The sequence below is a fragment of the Populus alba genome, chromosome 1 (assembly GCF_005239225.2).
Source record: "Populus alba chromosome 1, ASM523922v2, whole genome shotgun sequence".
Lineage (NCBI taxonomy): Eukaryota > Viridiplantae > Streptophyta > Magnoliopsida > Malpighiales > Salicaceae > Populus > Populus alba.
In genome coordinates this window covers 33074575-33102274 of record NC_133284.1, presented here as the reverse complement: position 1 = coordinate 33102274, position 27700 = coordinate 33074575, and the positions used below count along the sequence as shown (strand labels likewise).

Sequence of the window (27700 nt, the reverse complement as noted above, 5' to 3'; positions counted from 1 at the left end):
GCAATCAGTTGAAGGATGATTTTCTTGCAAATTATTTTATTGTCTATATAGAAAAAGAAATTGCTGAAAGATTCACAATTGATATGATAATTGATGATTTCTATTCTATAAAAGAACGATGAGCATAATTAAAATAAATATGTAAAAATCATTCTTTATTATTTTTTGCTTTATTTCACAGTTTATCAAACATAAATAATGCTTCGCTTTAGCTATTGTTTCTTATATACTTTGGTATAAAGACCAACAACATTAAAGTGATAGATACATTATAAAGATGAAATTAACTTCATTGTTTTGACTCAATTTGATATTGCTCCAAACATTTTACCTTATACAAAGGTCATTATATGTTTGTAGTAAGTTATTTGAATAAAACTAAATTATACAGGTTTTGTTTTACAACTCATGTATAATAAATTAAAACAAATATTATATCTTGTTATATTAATTCCCCCCCTAATAAATAATCTTAACTCCGCCCCTGCCTCGGAACGACCAACCTCCTTCTCCTCCTCCAGCACCACCATTGTTCTAATTTAATTTTTATTTGAACATATAAATTTGTAATGAATATTTTGATTTTATATTATTCAAGTTTATTTTTACATATTTCAATTTTATACAATTTTTATTTTTTTAATTATTTTCTTTTTTTTGTTTAAAAGATTTTTTTAATTTTTTTTTAACTATTACAGATGAATATATGAACGAATACAATCCGTTGGTATATTCAAGAGGCGAGGGGAACAATTTACTTCGTATGCCACTACAACACTGTTACATCACTGATGAAATTATTTCGTCGGTATTTTACAGAGGGTTCGAATAAATTTACAATAAATGCCATTACCAATCACTGATGGAATAATTTTGTTAGTGTATTCAAACGAGTAATTTTATTTTTTTGGCATGTATTTTTTGTTTGTAAAACCATTGGTGTTTTTTTTAGTGACATAAATGACATTACTAACGAATGGATTACCAATGAACGATTTCCATCCATAAATATGTCGGTAAACTTTTTATCGATAGATTGTTAGTGTAAATACCAATAGAAAATTCCATGGGTAAAAATGTTAATTTTGATAGTGATCTAAAGCAAAAACTCCACTACTTTCCCTAAACTTGGCATCCTCTTCTTGTTTAGCCCAACAAAACTCACTGCCACCTCCGACCATAAGATCTTGCACACAAACACCACCGTTATCCAAATCTGAAGACGACATGGACCCAATGACCTGGCCAGTGCCAGTCAGTACCAGAACCTCTCTCAACATCCCTTTTCTATCCTTTCGCAAAAAAGGAATTGGGGTTTGACCCTGGCTCTTACTAGGCTGAACTGGTAAGCCCAGGTGGTGGAAGTTGGCAAGCACGCAATCATGCATCGTACAAGCCTTCGTGCTCGTGACCTTCAAATCCTATTTTGGGTCGAGAGAGAGCAATTGTTATTAATTTGGAGCATGTTAAGGCGATTATTACTGCACATAAGGTTTGTGCTACAAACCAGAGGGAGCCGAATTTCTATCTGTACTTGCAGTAGGATGGTTAGATAAACATTCATGTGATGATGAGAAAGGTAATGTGTGGGGCTGTTATTGGTGAGCAGAAAGTGGGCAATGAAAGGTTGAGGCACTTGGTTAGATAAACATGCAAGTAACTGTGACGAATGGTTGTATGAGTATTATGAAGGATCTTCTGTTGTATTTTATTGAATGTATTTATGACAAATGATTGTATGAGTATTACAAAATATGTATTGTTGTATTGTATTAAACATTAATTGTCATGAAGGGTTAGATGAGTAATACGAAGGGTGTACTATTGTGATACTGAATGCTAAATTGTTATGGAATGTTTGTTTTTGTATTACAAAGGATCTGTTATTGTGTTTACTGAATGTTGAACTATTATGGAACACTTGTATGAGTATTACAAAAGGCCTTTTATTATGTTCCAGTGAATGTCAAGTTGTTATGAATCATTTGAATGAGTAATTCAAGGGATATTACCATGTTATAGTGATTTCATAAACCATCTTTGGAATGTTTGATTGGTTGAATGATTAGCTTCGGCTAATAGCATCTGAATGGATGATCAGGATAATCATTTATTAGCTTTGGCCAATGGCATTCAAATGGATGACTGAGATAAATCATTAATTAGCTTTGGCTAATGGTATCCAAAGGGATGTCCTGGACAAATGATTGATTAGCTTCGGCTAATCGCGTCCAAAGGGATGACTGGGACAAATGATTGATTAGCTTCAAATAATGGCATCTGAATGGATGACCGAGATAAATGAATGATTAGCCGAATAGATGACCAGGATAAATTATTGATTAGCATCGGCTAATGGCATCCAAAGGGATGACCAAGATAAATCATTAATTAGCTTCAGCTAATGGCATCCAAATGGATGACCGGGATAAATGAATGATTAGTTTCGGATAAATCATTGATTAGCTTCGGCTAATGGCATCTAAAGAGATGAGCGGGACAAATAATTGATTAGCTTCAGCTAATGGCATCCAAATAGATGACCGAGATAAATCATTGATTAGCTTCAGCTAATAGCATTCAAAGGGTTGACCGGGACAAATAATTGATTACCTTCGGCTAATGGCATCCGAATGGATGACCGGGACAAATCATTGATTAGCTTCGGCTAATGGCATCCAAATGGATGACCGGGACAAATCATTGATTAGCTTCGGCTAATGGCATCCGAATGGATGACCGAGACAAATAAATAATTGCATCCAAAGTGGATGACCAAGATGAAAAATGATTAGCTACGGCTAATGGCATCCAAAGTGGATGTCCAGGATGAATAAATGATTAACTTCGACTAATGGAATCCGAACGGATTTCCGGGATAAATCATTGATTAACTTCTATTAATTGCATCTAAAGAGATAACCGGGACAAATCATTGATTAGCTTCGACTAATGGCATCCAAATGGATGACCGGGACAAATAAATAACTAGTTATGGCTAATAGCCTCCTAAGTGGAGGATCAGGATGAATAAATGATTAGCTATGGCTAATGGCATCCAAAGTGGATGTCCGGGATGAATAAATGATTAGCTTCTGCTAATGGCACCCTAAGTGGATGACCAAGATGAATAGATGATTAGCTTCAGCTAAATAAGTGACTAGCTTCGACTAATAGCATCCTAAGTGGATGACCGGGATGAATAAACAATTGACTTCGGCTAATGGCATCCTAAAAGAATAGCCGAATTTAAGAGTTATGAGTTAGTTTCAAGAATTGATGCATTCATGTATACTATGTTTTGTATATACTACGTATGTTGCACCCGGACATCGCGGCGACCTTAAAATAATTCTCATTTATGGAAAAAGAACAGATTTATGGCATCTTGTTTTTTTAGGGGAAAATATCTTGTTTAAGGAGTCGCCACCTAGTATTATGGTCACTAGGAACCCTAACTGGTCAACAAAGATTTTATGGTACGAGACTGGTTACATAAAAGGGAAGATATTATCATCCCTTAAATGTTTTGCCTGAGGCAGACTGCATTGTTGGTTTTGTCTTAAATTGCTAAACATTTATTCGTTTATGCTATGATGATTTGTTTATAATATTCCTGAATTTGGCGCCAGTGAATATTGGATTCCGAAAAATTCCAACTCTAGTGCTGGTAAAAATTCCAACCCCGAATAATTCCAACTCTAGCGTTGGTAAAAATTTCACCGCGAATAATTTCAACTCTGGCATTGGTAAAAATTTGTAGCTACAAAAAAATTATTATATTTTTTTTATTTATGATCCTGATATTAGTGAATAAATTGACAAAAATATATTTTTTCTAAAACATGAAAATTTTTTATTTCTACACTTTCTATTTTTTTATTTTTATTTTTTGTTTTTTTTATTATTTTTTTGGGGTTGGGTCCCGCTCAGCCCATGGGGCTGAGCTGGACCCAACCAGCCTGGCTTGGTCACTAGCCCAAGCCAGTGCCCCGGATGGGCAAAAGCCAGCAAAAAGCACGCGTGGAGTGGCTCCATGCGTGCATGCACAATGCAAAGGTAATTAATTTACCTTCGCACAGTGCAACGTTCCATTCAAAATGAATGTACAAAAAAACAAGAGAAAAATGGCTTACCTGTTCTCTGGAGACGGTGGGGATAGTGACAGCGCGGTGGCCCTCGTTTACTTACATCCTTCCCTCCTACTTTCCTTTGCTTCTGTTCCCACTGTTCCTTTTTTCCCTTCGTTTTTTTTCTCTGCTTTCTCAGACCTTGAGATGAAAAACTGAAGACGGTGCTGGCTTCTCCCTTCAAATTTGAGTTTGGGTTTTGTGTTGTGTTTTTGCTCTGTTTTTCTTCCCTTGGTTATCTTCTCTCTCTTTCTGTTTTGCTGCTTGTTAGTTTGTTTTTGTTCTCTCGGTCCAGTCTCCTCCTCTTTTCGTTTGTATTCTCTTATTCTCTCTGTCAATTTGTGCCTTTTTTGCTCTGTCTTTGCTCTGTTTTTCCTTCTCCGTTTCCCCCCTTTGTTTTCTGGGTTTTTCCTCTGGGTTCTGCTTGTGTTTTTTTTCTCTGGTTTTTCATCCTCTTTTCAGTCCAATCCCCCCCTGGCGTTGGCTGTGATTCCCTCTCCTTTTATAAGGCCAGAATCGGTGGTAACGGTCGACCTCCTAAATACCCTGTAACCAACCCTTTAAGCGCCTCAATGATGAAAGGTAAGCGTTGGCTAGAAATTGATGAAACGGAGGAAGAAGACAGTGAACAGTTTTGTCCAAGAAACGACTCTGTTTTCCATTCAACTATTATTGATGATTTGGTCCTTGAAGTTTTGAAATTTTTGTAAGTAAGCCCATGGATAAACTTTAATTGGACCCCATCATTTCAGCGATTTTACAAAACAGTCCTTGGACTCTAATCTGTTGTAATTTTGACCAGAATCAGCCTATACTTTGATAATTTTTCAATTAAATCCCTAAATAAATTAATTTCAAGCTCAATTAAGTCTAAAACTTATCAACTCTCCAATTAAACCCTTGGTTTGATTAATTAAATTAATTACAAGCTTAATTAAGTGTCAAAACTTATTAATTCTCCAATTAAGCCCTTGATTTGATTAATCAAATTAATTCCAAGTTCAATTAAATCTTTAAACTTCCAATCATGTTGCCCTTAACCCAAATTTTAATTTATTTCATTTTTTTATTTGTTTTTCATCATCATTTTTTCATTTTTTAAATCATTTTCAGTAAATAACAAATAAAATAAAAGGGTCAAAAATTAGGTTATGACAAAGTATACGAAAGAACTATGATTGTTATGCTTTAAATAGAGAATAACTTTAGTTTGGCTAACGATATTGAAGATGAATGATCAGGTTTGAGTATTGTAATTAGCCTCTGTAATTGATGAATTATTAATAGTGGTATTTACATAAGGAGAAATGATAGATTACACTCTTTTGGTCCATGAATGAAATGTAATGCTAATATTGCTTTATTATGTTTCTTTAAATTGCTTATAATGCTTGAAATTATCTTGTTCTACAACAGGGACATCATACCAACATGTTGCGTAGGGAAATCCATTTCATAGCTCACACATTTTGGAAACAACTATATATTCGCATGTCAAGGGTGATATGAGTTTTGCATGAACAGACATGTTAATCACTCAATTAGTTGTCTGACCCTTTTTATAGAGAATAGTAATGAAAAATTAAAATGGAACACAAATATGAATGTGAGAACAAGTTGATTTGATGTGTATGAATAGACATATGAGGTATTCATTTTATGAGGATATCATGTTGTGAAATTACATGAGGTTAGGATGACAAAAGTGATAATTGTGTATCTTGTTGTTCAACATTCTTGTATGAACTCGTGATGCTAGTGAGACTATAATAGGAATGTGAATTTGTGAGTATGTCAATATGATGTAATGTAAACCTATGAGTATGAAAATATAATAATATGGGCACGTGTATTGAGAATCCATTTTATAGGAATATTGATTTAAATTATCCTACATGGATTGTGCCTTGTTAATGAATGGAATGCAATTATAAATCTGCAGAATGATATGGTGAAAAACATCCAAAATCAAACAAAAAAAAATCCATCGATTTTGGCCTTGAAAAAGCCGGGTCTTTATAGTATTTTATCGAGAGTTGTAAAATATTTACTACAAATGCCATAATCACTGACAATGATACCGGCGGATGCAGTCCGTCAGCATTTGTCAGTGTAGTTCATAATTACCGATGGAACATGCGAATTTCAAGGGGCAGGTATTAAAAATAATGCATCTTCGACTGCGTGTAATTGTCGACGGACAACGAAAATTATGGAGGGTTATTTAAAAATTCACCAACGGAATAATTAAAAATAATATTTTTTAAATTGTTCATCGGTGATTTCGTCTGTAAAATTGCACTGTAAATTCTAGCAACCGCCCCTTCAATTCATTTTTCCTCTCCTTCGTTTCAGAGTTCTCTCGTTTTTGTGTTTTGCTTGTAATCTCTCGTTCTATCTTCAGCAAAATAAAAGGTATGTATTTTCATTTAATATGCTTAATGATTTTAATTTTTTTTTATTGTTTCTTTGTTTTAGTTATTGTTATTTTTGTTGTGTTTTTTATTTTGGTGTATTTTTATAATGTAGATAAAGTCTTGAAATAAACACATTATTAAGGTAAGCATTTTTCATTCCTAAAGTCTATAGTTTTTATTTTTTTTAATTTGTTCAATATATTTTATTGTTTGTATTGCTATAATAATTGAATACTTTGTTGAATTTTAATTGTTATTGTTGAATTTACCTTGTAATTAGTAATTGAATATATAGGATTAAATTTAATAATTTTATCTCAATTTTACTCTATTATTGTATGATATGTGTTTAATTATTTCTATTAATTTTAATTGTTATTTGTATAGATGTTAGGTTATATATAAAATTTTTGAATGAGGTCAATTGGTTTGCGGGTATTGTCAATATTTTGCAAGTTTGAAAACTTTGGGTAGTCTTCAGTGTAGGGGAGGTGCTGTCAATTTTTTTAATAATTGAATTTAATTATTTAATTATTCGTATAAATTTGTGTAGATGCATAGAATGAAATCAATAGCTCGCCACTCATATATGGTCATAACTAATTCTTCTAACAGTTAAGATGACATGTCCTTAGGTGCCGATCAAGAAGAGACGCCTACACTGACTAGCAATGCTGCCTCTTCCAGTGTGGTTTCACAGTGCAAAAGCGGTGTGCCTTCATAGCTAAATCAATTCACCTGCAAGTACAAGGCATATTGGAATGACAACCTTCCAATGTAAGTTTGTTTCGGTTTTAGTTTTTTTTTTTTTTTTTAATTATCACACAATTTATGAACAACTAGTCAATATTTCATTAATTTAATTTATTTTCAGGTTCACAAATATTGAGGCCGCCCGAACAATATCATCGGCGTTTAAATCATCAATGGAGATTCTATTATTTCAATCGAGTCAAGTTTCCAGACATCCTGAATGGAGACCTTACATCGATGCATGGTTTTGAAGATTTCAGGTTGGTGTTAATTTCTAATTTCCAGCTTATTTTAATAAATTATTATTATAATTGTAATTAAATTTTTATTTTTATTTTACATAAATTATTTATACACAACACAAATTCGAGTGGAACAACACGCATGATAATGTTGCGAGGAGAGTGTGGGAAAATCACATGGCAACTAGATAACATCGAAAACAATACGATATTTTTTTTATAAAAAATTATGTTTTAAAATCTAATTTGTCATTATGGAAGTAGGTTGCATGATTTTTTATATGAATTACAAAAAAAAAGCCAAAACATACATGAGAGATAACGGTCTACAAGGCTGGAATGACACGGTGGTTTGGAGGGATTTGAAACCGCCATACATCTCGGGGGATATATGGCCGCAATATATTCAGCATGTGACATTTGAGTAGTTCACACGACACTCACAGTCCGGTCCCGACAATCAAAACCGGAAAATTCATGGTTCGGTGAACACGCACACCAATGGCTCCATTCCATTTACTACACATGCGAAATAGATGGTAAGATTAATTTAAATGAAATATATCGTTAATTAATTTTTTGTTACTTAATTAATTTTTTTTCTTATAGCCTACGTCTCTTAGATGTGAGATGAGCCCAATAGAGCTATTTGTAGATACGCACGCGCAGAGTGAAGAACGCCAAAAAGAGGTGCAATAGTTCGTTGATAACCGTGCTCAACACTTCGTGGTATGTTCGTTCAACCATTTTATTTTGTAAGTTATTATTTTCTTGAATTGAATATGTTGATTTCTTTTTTGAATGTTCAAGAGACCCATAATAGGCGGTTAAGGGAGAGATATGGGGACGATCTTTCAATCCATCTGGATTTCGATCCAGATTTGTGGATAAAGGTAGGATTGTCTAGTGGACTTGATAAAAATCATGTATACGGGCTCTCCTACACTACGGCCGAGAACTTGCAGGTGACCCATAGTGTCTTAACTGTTGGGAGCTCCCAATCAGTATCGAGCACCTAATCTAAGGAGTTCGTGGCCTTGCAACAACAATACAAGCAACTCTCGGCAGATTATGAACGACTCTGCAAAATGGTCATAGACATTAAATCACAGATGGGTAATACATATGCACCCTCTTTTTGGCAGTTTGGTCCCGGGAACAATTGGCCTCCTCCTCCTCCTCCTCTAGCTCTACCATTGTTATAGTTTAATTTTTTTTTGGAAACACATTAAAATTTTAATGAATATTTCGATGAATATTTTTTAACATTATTTTTATATTTTTTTATATTTAATACAATTTTATTTGTGTAATTGGTTTTTTTACTATAATTTTATATAATTTATTCTAAATATTTTTTAAAAAAATTGAAACACCATTGATGGATTTCTAGACGGAATTCTTCCGTCGGTATTTTATAGAGAGTTGAAAAATATTTATTGGAAATGCCACAATCACCGATGTCTCTACAGACAGATACTATCCGTCGGTATTTCACTGAGAGTTGAAAAATATTTACTGCATATGCCATGATCACTGATGGAATATTTACGTTGGTATATTTACAACGAGAAGTTTTTTTTTGGCATGCATTTTCTGTCTATAAAATGATCAGTATATTTTTTATCGACAAAATTAGCAAGAGAATGTGGAATTATTGACGAACGCTAAGCTAACGGACTGTTTCTGTTGAGGATTTAGTCGGTAAAAAAATTACCGATGAAGTGGCAATCTTACACCAACAGATTAGGTTCGTCAATAAAACTTTTAAATGTTGTAGTGATTCGAAGGTCTAGAAAATCTATGAACCAAAAAAAGAGGTTGGAAAATAAGCACTAGTGATCCTAAGTCTTGAAATCCTTAAACATCTTTTAAGCCTATAAACATCTTTTTTTTCTTCACAACCAAGAGCTCAAGCCTACATTACGTTCCTAATCAAGCTTTTTTTTATCAAAGACAAGCAATTTGGATTGACAAGCAATGCTTTCTCATGAGAAACAAGTCATTATTCATACAAGCAAAATCAATGCTTTGAAGATCGGTTTTCTATAACTCTTAAATTGAAGTTTGAACCTTTTTGACCAACAAAGTATCGCTTCATATTTTCACCAAAAGCAAAAGTTTTCATTGCTTCTGAAAACATGTCCATATAAATCACTTGAATTTCTTCAAAACGAGTTTGCTTTAAACCAATACCAAAATGATTTATGTGTCTAAAATAGCTTTGAAATTCCAAAAACTCTGCTTGAAAACAACTCCTTGTAAATACCCGAACCTTCTTTCACATAGCCTCATCCCTAAAGAAAACCCAAATTGAACACTTGGAGGTATGATCAAGCCGGGGGCAATCCAAAAACATATAATGGGGCTAGCTTCATGATTCCCTTTTTAAAAAAACAAAATGTAGGGCAGAGCTGGTGTAACACCCTCAAATCATAATATCATAAAATCTCCAAACATTTCTTCACCAATGTCAAGTATTGGGTAATATGTCTAAATTTATGGGATTTTTTTTTTTGAAAATTTCGGCAGAGTTCCCTTTATTTTTGCTGGTACCAAGTTATCGACAACACTTCTATTATATGTCATTATGACTTCCATCTTGATCCAATCATCCTAGATCACATTCCAGTCATCAAACAATAACGCAATACTTATACTTATCAATTAGTAAATCAACATAAATGTACTCCTAAAACAACCCAAAAGATAAACAAATTCATCACAAACATAATAAATGCTTACTAACTAAATATATGCCTTTAAACTACATAAATACAACATTAAGATTAAGAGTCATATTATATCTATAATAAATGTTATCTTATCATTTTGAAAATGATTTGGTCATACTAATAACTATACATATATATAATACATTCACTACCTATTAAACCTTCTACTTGATTTTTACAACACAAAAGGATTTACACTGAAAGTAAAGACATGAATATTACAAATGGTAATTCATACATAAGAGAAATCCTACATCTAACGATCTGCATCACCTCGTGGTGTACCTGTTTCAATAACAACCATATTAATTAACTTTCTCACTATATTAATCTAATATTAATTAATTACTCTTAACCTTTAAAATTTAGTACTTCTACTTCAATCTAATTTAATCCCATAATTTACATAATCTTTTTAAGACTTAAAAATCCAGCTAATTCCTCTTAATTACCAAATAAATCTAACACTTCCATATAATTACTCAAAAATTCATTTTTCCTTCCTCGGTTACCAATAGACCCAGTAATTTCATTCGAATTACCTATCATCTAGCTAACCTCTTTTGTTAGCCAATCAATATGGTAATTCCATATGAATTACTCCTTATCCGGTAACCTCTTTGTTAACCAATAAACCCGGTAATTCTTTTTATTACCCAAAAATCCGGCTAACCCATTTCGGTTAGCAAAATCAATCTGGTAATTCCATATGAATCACCAAGTATCCGGCTAATCTCTTTTGTTAGCCAATCAATTCAGTAATTCCATTGGAATTACCCAACATCCGGCTAATCTCTTTTATTAGTCAAACAATCCAATAATTCCATACGAATTACCCCATATCCGGTTAACCTCTTTATTAACCAATAAAACCGGTAATTTCACATAATCATATCTCAAATTATTCATTTGCTCCATTCGTTTAATATCAATTAAATAAGCAACATCGATAATTAGGGAAACTAAAAATTACAAAATGAGGTTACGAATCACCTACTTTCTGCTCAGGATGACCCAGCTCCTCCTGTCTGATAACTAGCTCTAGACACAGCTCCTGAATCAATCAAGTGTCATTATATCATTAGTCCATTAATATTTTTCTTACGTGCCGAAACACAAAGCACATAATATTTTTATCTGTAATTTGTTCTAATAAAAATTCATTCTCAAATATAACATCATTATTTTCAATACAATCTCATATTTAACTCAAGTTACTTCTTTGCTTACTCTATGTTCATAATTCCTCCATCAAATAATTCTTCTATTCTTTATACCCTCATATCATATTATTTATTTAATCTAAATACTATATTCAAACACAATCTAGGCATCTTGTCTTCATATTTTCTTTTAACTAGTTTATTTCTCTTTTAATTTGAATTTACTTATTATTATTATTATTATTATTATTATTATTATTATTATTATTATTATTATTATTATTTTCTCAACTTAAATGCTATCTCTTCATTTAGTCTTTCTTACATTTGCATTTATCATGATTTAACATGATTTTTTCTAAACATTAACATCAAAACTCATTCTCCCATTTTTTTTCCTTCATTGGCTGAATGTGGTGTTTCTTTTTCCTCCCCCAAATCTTTCTTCATTTACTTGTTATTTCACTTGTTTTCATTCTATTCCATTTCAATTTCATCATTTTCCCTTCCCTTCCTAATTCCCCCAAATTCACATAAGAACCTTAAGTTCAAAAATCTAGGATTTAAGGGAAACTAAGGTAAAGTTCCATGAAATTACTTCCTAACTTAATCAAATAAGCATAGGAAAACATCTAAATCAACATTAAATCCAAACTTCTCATGCTTACCTATTGCTTTTCTTCCAATTTCTCTTCTCTTCCAAGGTTAGCTGAATTCCCCTTCTCAAATCCTCCTTCCTTCACTTGATTTAGTGTTTTATAGGTTGAACTTGCAAGTTTATAAAGTTATTCTCTCAATTTCCTTATTGTTTTTCCTTACTTTTATCTCCTTCTCTCACGTTATGCTCTGTTTTTCTTTTCATCTTTTTTTTTCTGCCCATTCAGCAGTTAATAAAAGAGAAGGAGGGCTTATATGTTTTCTTTTCCATGGCAAATAACTATTCTACCCTTAATGAGTATTTTTGCCTCTATTTGACGGTCTTAATTTTTTTACTAGTACTGTCGAACTCCATTCATCTTAAAATTTTAACCAGATTTTATTCAGTATATTTTAAGGTTCCTCATAAAAGTTCAGCTCAATCCGATGGTTGGATTGAAAATTACATCCAATAACGTAAAACTAGTCGAATTGTGATTTTTCGTCAAATTTCCGAGATTTTTCGTCAAATTTCCGAATTTCTCTAAAACTTATGAAATTTTAACCCAAGCTAAGGCATGATATTAGAAGTCTCCATGCAAATTTTTAGAATTTTCTGATCACCCAATCAAGAGTTACGAATTTTTTTGTGTTACCTAAAACTAGTCAATTTATGATTTTTTATCTAGAGGTTTTACAGCTGGCAACCCTTGAGATAAAGGTTGAAGGACAAAGAAGTATGATGATTTCAAGCCCTTCCTAGAGATTAAGATCACAAGATGTGACTTGAGTAAGCAAGAGCAAAAAACCCATTGAAGTTTACTACCAAGAATCAAACTTTTAAGAAAAGACAGACGCCATAAAGAAATGGGGACCTATATTACTTAGGTAAGTATACATGCATATTGATCATAATGCATTGCTTTCATCATTGACATATCGGTGTTTCACCATCACTTCTTAGATAATGTATTTTCAAACCATATCTCTTTGCAAGTGCACCTTTGAGCCCTCACCTCCTTTTGAGTGTACCTTTGAGCTCTCACTTCTTAAGGAGTGTGTTTTCCTAACCCTACCTACTTTTGAGTGTGTCTTTAAGCTCTCATCTCTCTTTGAGCTTTATCATGTTGTCTCTTCAAAACTCTTCAATTTTTGTTTTCCATTTGGGTAGCTCACTCATTACAATGAGACTGTTTTTAATATTTTCTATTTGGGTAGGTCATCCATTACAATGAGACCACTTTCAAAACACCTCACTTATTTTTCACTAGATGATCCTGCCTCTATCCATGAATCTGGATCAAAAACCAGGTGGGTCGACGGATTGTTCTCGTATCTCTCCCTCAACCAACTATTATATGTCTCCTGGAAATAAAAACTAAAATCATCAAATTCAATTCAAGAAAATAATAACTTACAAAAGAAAATGGTTGTCAACATGCCATAAAGTATTAAGTGTGGGTGTCAATGAACTGTTGCACCCTTTTTTGGCTGCCTTCACTCCACACTTACATCTCCATAAAAAGCTCAATTGGGCTTAGCTCATGTACGAGAGCCGTAGCATGTATGAAAGAAAATGTTGCAAGTTAAATATTTTTATAAATACCAACAAATTGATTAAATATAGATGTGATTAAAATTAATCTTACCATCCAGTTAACATGCGAAACGAAAGGAATGGAGCCGTTGGTGTGCATGGTATCCGAGCCGTGAATTTGCCTACTCCAATTCCATGCACTTGACTTTGAGCATCGTGTGAAATGCTTGGACATCACGTCTAAATAAATTCCGCTCATGTATCCTCCAGGACGTTTGGCGGCCTGAAATCCTTCCAAACCGTCACGTCATTCCAGCATGACAGAGCATTTTCTCTAGCATATTTTTTAGCTTTTTTTGTGCATGATACCAAAAATGACTTAAGCTATATGATACAAACATATTCTATTTAAAATAATGACAAATGAAATTTTAATTTTTAAAATAAAAAATAATTATTGTATTGTTTTCGTTGTTACCTAGTTGCAACGTGATTCTCCCAAACCGTCCTCGTAACGTTGTAATATTCTCTATCCCATTCAAATTTACCCTTGCATTAACAGTTTATGAAAAATAAATCAATAATCTAAATAAAGTAAATGAATTTACATAAAAAATAGTTAAAATTTTAAGTTAACACTAACCTGAAATCTTGAAAACCATGCATTGATATGATGTTTTCAATTAGGATGTTTGGAAACTTGACTCCATTGAAACAATGGAATCTCCATCGACAATTTAAATGCCAATGTTATTACCAGACAGCCTTAATATTTGTGAATTTGAAAATCAATAAAATTAATGAAATATTAGTTGTTCATAAATTAACACAAACTTACATTGAAAGGTTGTTCTTCCAATACGCCTCGTACCTGTGGGTGAATGGATCCCGCTGTGAAGGGATACCGCCTCTACGTTGTGGAACAACACTGGAAGAGGCAGCATCATGAGTCGATGCAGGTGCCTCTTCTTGATCGGCACCCAATGACATGTTGTCATCATTACTACTAGAAGAACTAGCTGTGATCATGTGCTCACAACGTGCAGTTGATTTTTCTCTATGCATCTACACTAATTTGATGAATATTTGCATAATCAAATTTGATTTTTTTTTAAAAAAAACAATTTAGCAGCACCTCCCCTATACTGGAGACTACCCAAAATTTTCAATCCTGCAAATACACAAAATATATGCCACAAACTAATTTACTTTAATTTATTTCTACCAAAAATTTTAGACTATTCAATTTCATCTCATTTTTGACGTGATAATGTTTTTAATCCTAAATTGACAAGAATTTTTTGAATTTAAATTGAATCCTGTATATTCAACTAACATTTATACAATAAATTTGACAGTAACAATTCAAATTCAACAAAATAATAAAATATTATTGCAATGTAGACAATAAAATAGAAAAAAAAGTAATCCTATATATTCAATTAATATTTATACTATAAATTTAACAAACACAATTAAAATTCAACAAACATAATAAAACATTATTGCAATGTAGACAATAAAATATAAAACAAATATAGATTTTAGGAATGGAAAATGTTTACCTTAATGGCATATTTAATTTCAGAGTTTATCTGCATTTAATATAATAAAAATAAAAATACATTGTTAATAAACCAAAGAAAATAAGAAAAATAAGAAAAAATAATATGTCAAAATATTCAACATATATACTTTTTGATTGTGTTAAGAGGAAATACTTGAAGATCTTGAGACAGGAGAGGATTAAAAGAGTGAGATTGGAGATAATGAGAGAATTTGAGAGTATGAAAGTAGTGAGAGATTGAGAGAATTGAGATAAATGAAATTACAACGCCCTTGCTGGTTTTATTCACATAACTTAGTCCCTCTCTGTTTAAAAACCCTATATTGAGAGAATTTGGGAAAGTAGTGGAGTATTCGCTTTAGATTACCTCTCTGTTTAAAAGCCCTATATTAAGTGTCTATATTTTGTATCTTCTCATAACTTAGTCCCTCCCTTAAGCATAAGAAAGAATGTTGTAAATGCGACATCGTTCTTCCCTTAAGCATAACTAACCTCTTACCTGAATCTCTAGAACCAATGCTTATCTTTAGGATTTCTAGTTTCCTCTAATTACTAGGTGGCGACTCCTAATTTTTCATGATATATATTTTAGCCCTCATCACGATATCCACCGAGTTGCGACAATGATGATATTTAGTGTGAGTAGTTGACCAAATTCTTTATATGTCCCAACTTCTGGTCAGATATGTATAAGTGCATCATGATCTTTTGGTCCTTTAAAGTCAATTAGTAGAGGGAAAAAAGTTTATTGTCGAATGATTTGCTACAAAGGATTGATGATACTATGTTTGACATCCATTCATTAATCAATATAGATTTCAATATTATGATCCTAGTGGCAATGAAGATGATGTAATGTTAGACCCAAACATTGATGATGATATGGATAATGATGTTGACAATGAGACAACACATATTGTTCTTGAATTTGGAGATGTTTACGGGTCTACATTTGCTATTTCTTATGATGGAGCACTTAGTCATAGATGTTTTACATGAGGCTCTGATTTAGAGGTTAGACAAACATTTAACAATTAAAATGAATTTGTTAATACAGTTAAATGGTGGCACATTGCATATTTGATTAAATACCAAGTTCAATGGTCGAACTCGACCTTTGTTTAATTACAATGTGTGCAAGCTCCTAAATTTAAGTGGTATTTACATAGGGGATATCATAAAAGATTGGATTTATTTGAGATAACAAAGTTAAAAGGGTCACACACATGTACCTTGACCTTTGTCCAAAAAGACCACCATCAGCTCGATGCAAATTATGTTGCTAATGCTATATCAACCCTTGTAATAGATAATATTTTAATGATGGTTACAAGCATGCATAATAAAATAAAATTTCATTACAAGTATAAAATATCATATGACAAAGCATGGATTGCAAAACAAAAGGTGTTTGAGCATCTATTTGATTCATAATATGAGTAGTCATTTAAAAAATTATCAAGGTTGTTGTTGGTAATAAAATAATCAAATCCCAAAACAATTGTTGATTCCACATAAAAGAAATTTTGATGATAGTACAATGATTTTTAGAAGAGTTTTTTTGGTCATTTAGAGCTTGTATTGAAGGTTTCAAGTAATGAAGACCACTAATGAGTATTGATGGCACACATTTATATGGGACATATGATGTGAAATTATTGATTGCAATTGTTTTTGATGCAATTTATAAGATATTCCCGTTGGCTTTTGTAATTTTTTATGAAGAAAAAAATTCTAATTGGAAATGGTTTTTACTTTCCTTATAGAGATATGTTACCGGCTATACAATATGTATATGTATAATATTAAATAGACATGCATACATAAAAAATTATTTGCTAAAGTATATTATGATATTTTTTAAAGCATATTAAACTTATTTAATTTCTCATTAAACACAAGTATTGTTACATAGGATGTAGCACATACAAGGTGGTAGATCCTCTTATTATGGTGGGTAGACACATTATGAAGTTGACATTCTTATGGTGGGTAGTTACTTAGGATGACATCAACACTATTGGATATTGCAATTTTGCTTAAACTTCATATTGATAGACAAACAATCACATTTACTGGGGTGTATAATCGGGTTGTGTTATGAGAGCATGAATTGGGGTTGAAACCCCCTTCTACTGAATTGAAGTGGGGTAGCATATATCTTAAATATATTAAGAAGATATTTACTATACCACCAAATTATGTTAACGATAAGGTATTGCAAATGTATCAATTAAATTATGATTTGAATGTGTTAATTTTTTGTTAAGTATATGTGAATTGGTATGATCATTTAAATGTGTTATATAGGTATGCTAGTGCATATATACTGCATTTGTTTGACAATGTATTATTCACAGACCTCACGAGAAGATATGTACCTTTAATTTATCTGACGTTTCTAAATGATTCCTATATATAGTTGAGGATCTGTTGTCTTGGCATACATGTACAAACATCTATGTCTTGCATGCATGAAAGAGGTCAATTAAGTTAGAGGATGTTTGTTACTTCTATAGGTATGAATGGAAGAATTTAAAATAACTATATACATTTTAAATTTTGTTACTAACATTAAAAAATAACTCATTTTTATTTAATGACAACTATAGTCATGAGAGCATCTTCATATGGGTTAGCCCTAAATCTCTAAATTGCCACTTATGGTAGTCCAGATTATAAGGGTTACACTTTAACTTCTATTAGGAAGCAAATAATGCAATGTTATTTTGCAAACATATACATTTATATTGTCTGATTGTAACATTAAAAATACAATTAAGCTAACATATTTATAATGTTAGGTAGTGTGATAGTAGAGTATTTGATAATAATTCAACACAAGTGTTTTCATTTTATTGGAATAAGCTAGATAGACAACAACCTATCAAAGTATTTTTTTTAACTATTTATTAAAGACAACAACTTAACTCCAATGAATTATTGCTATTTAATATTTAAGATACTTATCAAGGTATATATATATATATATATATATATATATATACCCCTACTTCCCCGGCCCCTGCCCCCAGAAAAAAAAATTCAAGGGTTTTTTTTTTTTCTTGTTTTCGCTTCCCTTTTACAAGTCTTGGTGAAATGAATGTTTTACATAAATTGCTAATTATAATCATTCTTCAAAGTTCTTGCCCAATAATTAGAGTATCAATTGAAAGTTTAAAGTAACGTAGCTATTGGTGAATTATACAAATATAGGTACAACCTGGCCATTTGTAAAAATATTTTTATATTTTGGATCTAAATTCTAGATTTTTAGTTTCTTTATAAATTGTCATTGTATGCTTTTTTTGGTAATTTTTTTAGTAATATTGGCAAGTAGTATCATTTGTATAGTTTATATAAATTTAGATCTTAGATATAGAAACCTTTTTCTTTTTCAGTAAAATTAAATTTTTTTATCAAAAAAAAAAAATAGATGGAACTACATGTTAGAGAATAATATAAATCATATTTTGGAACCTCATCTAATATCTTAAATTTCGTGGTTGAATAAATTCCTTAACATGGTATTATCAAGTGTTTACGAATTTAAATCTCATCATTTTTATTTATTTGATAAAAGTTAAATATAAGATAATATGAATCTTTGTAAATTTCAAGCTCAAAAATTTTTAACTTGAAAGAATATATTAAAAATTAATAGAAATTATATCTTAAAATTTTATTTAACAATTTAAATTTTTAAATTAAATTCATTGTTTAGAACTATAATTATAGTAGCTTTCAATTCTTTATTACATCTTCAATTTTGAGACCCATTGGTGGTTACCCATTGCAGGTTAAAGATACACGTGATACCTACCGGCTATTCAACTTCTTTTCGTTGATGAAGAAAGGGCTGTATATATCATTCTTCAAAGTTCTTTTTTCTTTTTTTCGCTTCCCTTTTAGATCTTAGATATAGCAACCTTCCTCCTTTTCAGTTAAATAAAAGTTCTTTGTCAAAAAGAGAAAAAAAAAATTAGTAAATTAGATAGCACCACAATTATATTACCTTTAAACTCTTTACTAAATCTTCAATTTTGAGACACATCATGTCAGTGGGTACCCATTTCAGTTCTCGTACGGTGGAAAGATACCTACCAGCAATTCAACTTCTTTTCGTGGATGAAGAAAGGGCTTTATATATCCTGCCACCACCGAAATGTCCGTTATCCGACTCCGTAACACACATTGCCACTTAATAAATATGATGTTATTCCTTGCATTCACTCTACTGCTACTCTCCGATGCCGCTGCATCAAAATCAATAATCAAGTCCCTACCTGGCTTTGACGGTAACCTTCCATTTGTACTGGAAACAGGGTGAGTGTACTTAGTTTTTCTCTTCATGGTGCAAGGCCTTGTGAAGTTTATCCTGTTTTGATAATGATTTTCTGTGTCCAGGTATATTGGCGTGGGAGAATTGGAAGCCGTGCAGCTATTCTACTACTTCATCGAGTCTGAGAGGAGCCCAAAAGATGACCCTCTTGTGCTTTGGCTCACTGGTGGCCCTGGATGCTCTGCCCTGTCTGGAATAATATATGAAATTGGTGTGTGTGTGTCTTCATCTTTCTAACCCCATAATTCATGTTTTCAGTAACTACAATCTTCTTATCGTGCACTTTTTAAAACAGAAATTTCTCTATTTCCTAATTCGTTTGGCAAAAATCCAAGAAATTTAAGGCCATTAAAAGTTTTTCTAATGGTGGTTATGAATGAATAGGCCCGTTATCATTTGATTATGCAAAATCCAGCGGAGGAGGCAAACCTGTTTTGGCATTGAACCCATATTCATGGACAAAGGTCACAAATTTCTGCACCCTTGAATTATTTATTTGCAACTAAATGTAACTGTTGAAATTTTGTTTCATGTAATGGTGCAGATTGCCAACATAATATTTGTAGATGCACCTGTTGGTACCGGATTTTCCTATTCAACTACATGGGAAGGCTACCATGTTACTGATACATTGTCAGCTGCAGAAACTTATGAGTTCTTAAGAAAGGTAAGGGAAAGTGTATTTTTAAATCGCAAGATATACAAGTTGTATGTCAAGGAGAAGGAATGGCACAGAAGTGGGTTTTTTTCAAATTAAAATTAGAGGTTTTTGGTTTTTTGCACAAATGTTGAAGACAACTGGAGACTGATTTATGGATATGCTAGAAAAGCTTAGTTTTATTGATCATTGACTTGCAATTTATACATCAAAAGGTTGTTAGCTGCTCCATGATACGAGTCATGCTAGTCAACAGAGGTAAATGCATAGTTGTAAACTCGCTAGTAATGTAAAACAATTTGGCTAACATTATGAGTTTGTGACACAGTGGCTCGTGGATCACCCCAAGTTTCTTACAAATCCACTCTACGTTGCCGGGGACTCCTTTTCAGGCATCGTTGCACCTATCATAGTCCAGGAGATTTCTGATGGTAGTTAACTTCTGTCCCAAACACAACTTATTTTCTTGTAATATTCACAAGTGTTTGATTTTTTTTCGTTTTATTTCTTGCAGGAAATAAAGAGGGACGTCAGCCAACAATGAACCTCAAAGTACTCGATCAACTCATGGTTTTATTTTGTTTGTTTTACTGATTTATTTGCGTTGTAGTTGACAAGGCTGTAAAACATGTTGGAACTCAGGGATATGTGCTTGGAAACCCAGTTACAGATTATGAGATTGACACCAATTCAATAGTTCCTTTTGCTCACCTAAAAGCGCTTATATCAGATAAACTCTACGAGGTAACTTCCCTCTCCTAGCTCTGCTCTTTAACTTCCCAGCTAGCTAGCTCTCATATAAGCAAAACTATTCTCATGGTTTTTTTCTAGTCCTTCATGAAAAATTGCAAGGGTGAGTACTTAAATCCAGATCAAAGCAACGCATCGTGTATGGAAGACATATTAGCCATCAAGGAGGTGACTGATCAATTCATAAATCAGAACTCTGATCAACATTTTTTTGCATCATGCTTGAAGTTTATGAACATGAAAGTTGACTTCTCTTTTGAATTTATAGTGTATTGGAAAAGTATATACTGGACAAATTCTGGAACCTACATGCAAGGACGTATCCCCAAAACCAGTGGCATTGAAATGGGATCCAAGGTTTCTCATAGCCGATGACGCTGATATTCTGCTACCAAGTCCCCGTGTTCCTGGACCTTGGTGCCGGGTACATTGAACTAATTTCTCTTTTCTTTTTTCTCTTTTCTCTCTTACCTTGGTTATTAACCAGCTTATTGGCATGTAGAATTACAATCATGTATACATTTATGGGTGGGCTAATGATGAAACTGTTCGAGATGCTCTTCATATTCGCAAGGTACGTATGCTTGCCCTATCAAAATAACTCTGCTCATGGCGGAAAAATAATAAAAATATCATGAGCAGGGAACCATAAAGGATTGGAGAAGATGCAATAAGACCCTGGCCTATTCGTACAATGTCAAAAGCACTGTTGATTACCATCGGAACTTGACCAAGAAACCATATCGAGCTCTCATTTACAGGTAATGTTTATAATTCTATGCACATTATAAATTCTGAATTTTCCCATTTAGTGCAATCTTAACCATTGTTTTAACCTGTGTAGTGGCGATCATGACATGACTATCCCATACATTGGCACGCATGAATGGATAGAATCTCTGAATTTGACGATTAAGTATGACTGGGAACCATGGTTTGTTGATGGTCAAGTTGCAGGGTAAGTATCCATCATTTTACACCCTTTGATTTTATTTTTCAAAATCCAAACCAATGGGAATTTATCATAATTTTTTTTTTTTAAAATAGAACTTAGTTACAAATATTCTGAAAAATAATATACATTAAAAAAAAAGATAGAACAAAAAAAACAATATTGCTTTTTTTTTTTTTAAAAAAAAAAGACTCATGTTAATTTGTTTTTATTTTTCAATAAAGTTAAATTATATCAAACATGTAATTAATCATAAGATTAAAAAAAAAAACAATTTTTTATTAGATGCTAATAATTTTCTAGTAATATTTTTAAACTAATATTAAATATTTTATAAAGGAAGATATTTGTCACTAAACTATCACCTTTTTAAAAAAAATTCATAAAAATATTTTAGTTTGGGTTTCTTTTATTTATTTTTTAGATAATGATATTATTAATTAATTTACATTTTTGTAACATGTGTCATGTCCATTTGAAACGGTAGAGGTTAATTATTATTTATAAAAAAAAAAAAGTAGAATGACAGAATAAAAAAACAAAGGTACTTACTGGCATTAACTAATCCTTTTTTGTTTGTTGGGTCATCTTTAGATACGCAATGCTGTATGCAGACAATGCGCAAGAATACATAACATACGACCTGACATTTGCAACTGTGAAGGTAAGAGCAGGCATTAGCTCAGCTAACTGTTTAATCTAAAAATATAAATAAGCAATTATGGTATCTTGAAAGCCTGATATTGGTGGTGTAGGGAGGGGGTCACACAGCGCCGGAATACAGGCCACAGCAGTGCTTAGCCATGATGGATAGGTGGTTTGATTACTACCCTCTATAAAAAAAACCAATACCAAAATGTTCTCATGGACTCATTAATTAACTATTGTACGCCCTAATCCATGTTTCGTATTTCAGCAACGGGATCTTTAATATGATCTAGCGTCTACTGCACATCAGAAAACTCAAGGATTAACGAGCCTTTTAGCTCCTACCCTTTTTTTATTATTATTATTTTCTCGATAGACTTGATAGTATTTGTTTATGCCTCTTAATTAATATATGTTCAGATATGGATGGTCGTGCTTGAAACACAATCTCTAAACATGTAATAATAATAATAATAATAACACTACAAGATTTCACAGTTTTACCGACGGAAATATTCCGTCAGTGTGTGACAGAACGTTCGTCGGTAAATTATTTACCGACTATATTACCGACAGAATACTCCCGTCGGAATACCTTTTGTCGGTGATTCCACATTCCGTCGCTATATCCGTCGGTAATAAAAAAAAACACATTTACCGACGGTTTTACCGACGGCCTGTGCGCGCCAAAAAAAAAAAAGTTTCCCGCTTGGAATATACCGACGGAATACATTCCGTCGGTGTTATGTAAAGACCGACGGACTAACTCCGTCGGCAAAAGTGTCGGTGATATTTCATACCGACCGAATAAATCCGTCTGTAAATTCGTCGGTATTTTTATACCGACGGATTATTTCCGTCGGTGAGTATGTCGGTGATGGGATGGCATACCTCAGACACTGTCCAATGCCGACGGATTTATTCCGTCGGTAAATCCCTGTGTAATTTTTTTTTTAATTATTTAGAAAAAATAATATAAATTAATAGTAATACAAACCAATTATGCAAATAAAATTTATATTAAGCAACAAAAACTCAAAGTTAAATAATATTCATTACAAAATGAATGTGTTTAAAAAAAAAACAATTAATATAAAGGTGGAGGAGGAGGAGGAGGAGGGTGGGGGTTAGGCGGCCAAAAAGGATTAGGCGCACATGTTCCGCCTTGTGTCATGTTCATGACCATTTGACGAAGCTCTTCATAGGCCGCTCTTTGTTGTTCAGACTCTGCTCTGCGTTGTTCGTCCGCCAATCTGTGTTGTTCGTTCGCCAATCTTTGCTCTTCTTTGAGTTGTGTGTGTACGCCTCTGATAGGTGGTCGCACCTTTGCTGCAAGGCCACAAACTCCTTAGATTGGGAGCTCGATACAGATTGGGAGCTCCCACCGGTTGAAGCAGTACCGGTCGACCGCAACTTGGCAGCGGTAGTGTTGGAGAGCCCGTAAACCCGATTTTTATCGGGTCCACCTGACGATCCAGCCTCCATCCACAAATCCGGATCGAATTCCGGATGGGTCGAAGGATCATCCCCGTATCTCTCCCTCAACCGATTATTATAGGTCTCCTGAAAAAAAAAATCATATTCAATTCAATAAACATAATAATAACTTACAAAATAAAATGGTTAAACAAACACACCACAAACTGTTGAGCACGGTTGTCAACGAACTGTTGCGTCCCCTTTTGGCGGTCATGACTCCGCACGTGCGTCTCCACAAACAGCTCCATAGGGCTCGGCTCACGTCCAAGAGACGTAGCCTATATATAATGAAAAAAATGTATTAACAACAAATTAATTGAACGATATATTTCATTTAAATTAATCTTACCATCCGTTTCGCATGTGCAGCAAACGGAACGGAGCCGCCGGTGTGCGTTGTAACCGAGCCATGAATTTACTGATTCCGGTTGCCGGCACCGGACTGTGAGCGTCGAGTGAACCGCTCAGACGTCACGTGCTGAAGATAGTGCGGCCATATATCTTCCGGGATGTATATTGGTTTGAAATCCCTCCAAACCGCAACATCGTTCCAGCCTTGTAACCCCTTATCCCTCGCTGTTTTTTTTGCTTTTTTCTGGGCGTCATACTAAAAATCACGCAACCTAATTCACGCACGAAAAAATTACATTTCAAAACATAAATAATTATGTAAAAAAAAGTCGTATTGTTTTCGAAGTTACCTAATTGCCGCGTGATTTTCCCACACCCTCCTCACAACACTGTCATGTTCATCGTCCCAGCAGAATCGATGCTGTATATAAAAAAATAATTTTTTAAAATGTTAATAATTTATTTACAATTATAACATGAATTTATAATTAGAAATAAGCTGAAAATTATATATTAACACGAACCTCAAATCTACGAAACCATGCATTGATTTGAGGCATTCATTCAGGATGTCTGGATATCTGACTCCATTGAAACAATGGAATCTCCATCGACGCTTTAAATGCCGATGATATTAATCGGGCGGCCTCAATGTTTGTGAACCTGAAAAGAAATGAAATTAATTTGTGATTACTTCATAAATTATGTTTTAAATTTGTTTTTTTTATATAAAAAAAACTAAAACATTAACAAACTTACATTGAAAGATCGTCCTTCCACTGTGCCTCGAACTGGCGGGTAAATTGATTCCGCTTCGAAGGCATGCCGCATCTGCGATGTGAAACATCGCTGGAAGAGGCAGCATCGGTTGACGGCGCAGGTGGTGTAGGTGCCTCTTCTTGAGAGGCACCTAAGGAAACATCATCATCGCTGCTAGACGAACTTGATTCGACTGGACGACCAGCTCTGGTTTTCATTTTACGCATCTAAACAATTTTATATTAATAATTGTAAAATAAAATTCAAAAGTTAAAAAAGATACTACCCAAATCCACAAACCTACAAATATTAACAATAGCCACAACCAATCGAACCAATCTATACTAATTATTCCAACATATTCAACTATTAATCCTAAGATAAATTCAACGTTAACAATTACAATTCACAAATTAATCAATAATTATATTCAAAACAATAAATAATATAACAAAAAATAAATGCAATAAATTCAACAAATTATACTTCAACAAATTAACAATTACAATTCAACAAATTCAAAAAATTCAAAAAAATTCAAAAATTCAACTTTAACTAATTCTAAGTTAAATTAACTAATAACAATTCTAACAACACAACAACAAAAAATATTCAATAAATCCAACAATTAAATTCAATTATTCAACAATTAAATTAACAAATATTCATTGAAAGATCGTCCTTCCACTGTGCCTCGAACTGGCGGGTAAATTGATTCCGCTTCGAAGGCATGCCACGTCTGCGATGTGAAACATCGCTGGAAGAGGCAGCATCGGTTGACGGCGCAGGTGGTGTAGGTGCCTCTTCTTGAGAGGCACCTACGGAAACATCATCATCGCTGCTAGACGAACTTGATTCGACTTGACGACCAGCTCTGGTTTTCATTTTACGCATCTAAACAATTTTATATTAATAATTGTAAAATAAAATTTAAAAGTTAAAAAAGATACTACCCAAATCCACAAACCTGCAAATATTAACAATAGCCACAACCAATCGAACCAATCTATACTAATTATTCCAACATATTCAACTATTAATCCTAAGATAAATTCAACGTTAACAATTACAATTCACAAATTAATCAATAATTATATTCAAAACAATAAATAATATAACAAAAAATAAATGCAATAAATTCAACAAATTATACTTCAACAAATTAACAATTACAATTCAACAAATTCAAAAAATTCAAAAAAATTCAAAAATTCAACTTTAACTAATTCTAAGTTAAATTAACTAATAACAATTCTAACAACACAACAACAAAAAAATATTCAATAAATCCAACAATTAAATTCAATTATTCAACAATTAAATTAACAAATATTCAACAAATTCAAAAAATATTCAAAAAATTCAACTTTAACTAATTCTAAGTTAAATTACCTAATAACAATTCTAACAACACAACAACAAAAAATATTCAATAAATCCAACAATTAAATTCAATTATTCAACAATTAAATTAACAAATATTCAACAAATTCAAAAAATTCAAAAAATATTCAAAAAATTCAACTTTAACTAATTCTAAGTTAAATTACCTAATAACAATTCTAACAACACAACAACAAAAAATATTCAATAAATCCAACAATTAAATTCAATTATTCAACAATTAAATTAACAAATATTCAACAAATTCAAAAAATATTCAAAAAATTCAACTTTAACTAATTCTAAGTTAAATTACCTAATAAAAATTCTAACAACACAACAACAAAAAAATATTCAATAAATCCAACAATTAAATTCAATTATTCAACAATTAAATTAACAAATATTCAACAAATTCAAAAAAATATTCAAAAAATTCAACTTTAACTAATTCTAAGTTAAATTAACTAATAACAATTCTAACAACACAACAACAAAAAATATTCAATAAATCCAACAATTAAATTCAATTATTCAACAATTAAATTAACAAATATTCAACAAATTCAAAAAATTCAAAAAATATTCAAAAAATTCAACTTTAACTAATTCTAAGTTAAATTACCTAATAAAAATTCTAACAACACAACAACAAAAACTATTCAATAAATTCAACAATTAAATTCAATTATTCAACAATTAAATTAACAAATATTCAACAAATTCAAAAAATATTCAAAAAAAAAAGGAACGAAATATACATACCTTAATAATGTGTCAAATTCAAAACTTTATCCACATTGCAACAAAAAACACCAACACAACAAAAATAAAAACAACTAAAAATAAAATAAAATAAAATAAATTAGAAAAAAAACACATACCTTTTAATATAATGAAGATTTACAACACCAAATCTTGCTAGAGATTAAAGGTGAAAGTGTTTAAGGATTGAGGGGGAAAAAAATGAAAAATCTAGGCTGAAAAACGCAGGAGAAGAGAAGAAGCGGCGGGGAGAAGAAGAAAAAATGAGGCGAAGCGGCGGGGGTGGAACTTATAGGTCAATTTTACCGACGGAGTCCCCGACAGAATTAACATCCGTCGGTAACAGGTTACAAATCCGTCGGTAAAAGGTCAAAATTCCGTCGGTATTTTTCGAATTTCGCCCCGAATTTTTAAAAGCCCTCCAAAATTTTCG

The 27700-nt window shown here is 32.3% G+C and overlaps 1 protein-coding gene across 1 annotated transcript; it reads left to right on the top strand.

Moving 5' to 3' along the window:
- The first annotated feature begins 19234 nt into the window (after positions 1–19234).
- LOC118055380 (serine carboxypeptidase-like 18) lies at positions 19235–22923 on the top strand. The gene is made up of 14 exons (XM_035067274.2): positions 19235–19506; positions 19588–19733; positions 19907–19986; positions 20067–20189; positions 20509–20611; positions 20695–20732; positions 20823–20924; positions 21012–21098; positions 21199–21354; positions 21433–21504; positions 21573–21691; positions 21775–21888; positions 22477–22546; positions 22638–22923. The coding sequence occupies exons 1-14, from the start codon at positions 19346–19348 to the stop codon at positions 22719–22721; spliced, it is 1455 nt and encodes a 484-aa protein (XP_034923165.1). The 5' UTR covers positions 19235–19345; the 3' UTR covers positions 22722–22923.
- The last annotated feature ends 4777 nt before the right edge of the window (positions 22924–27700 follow it).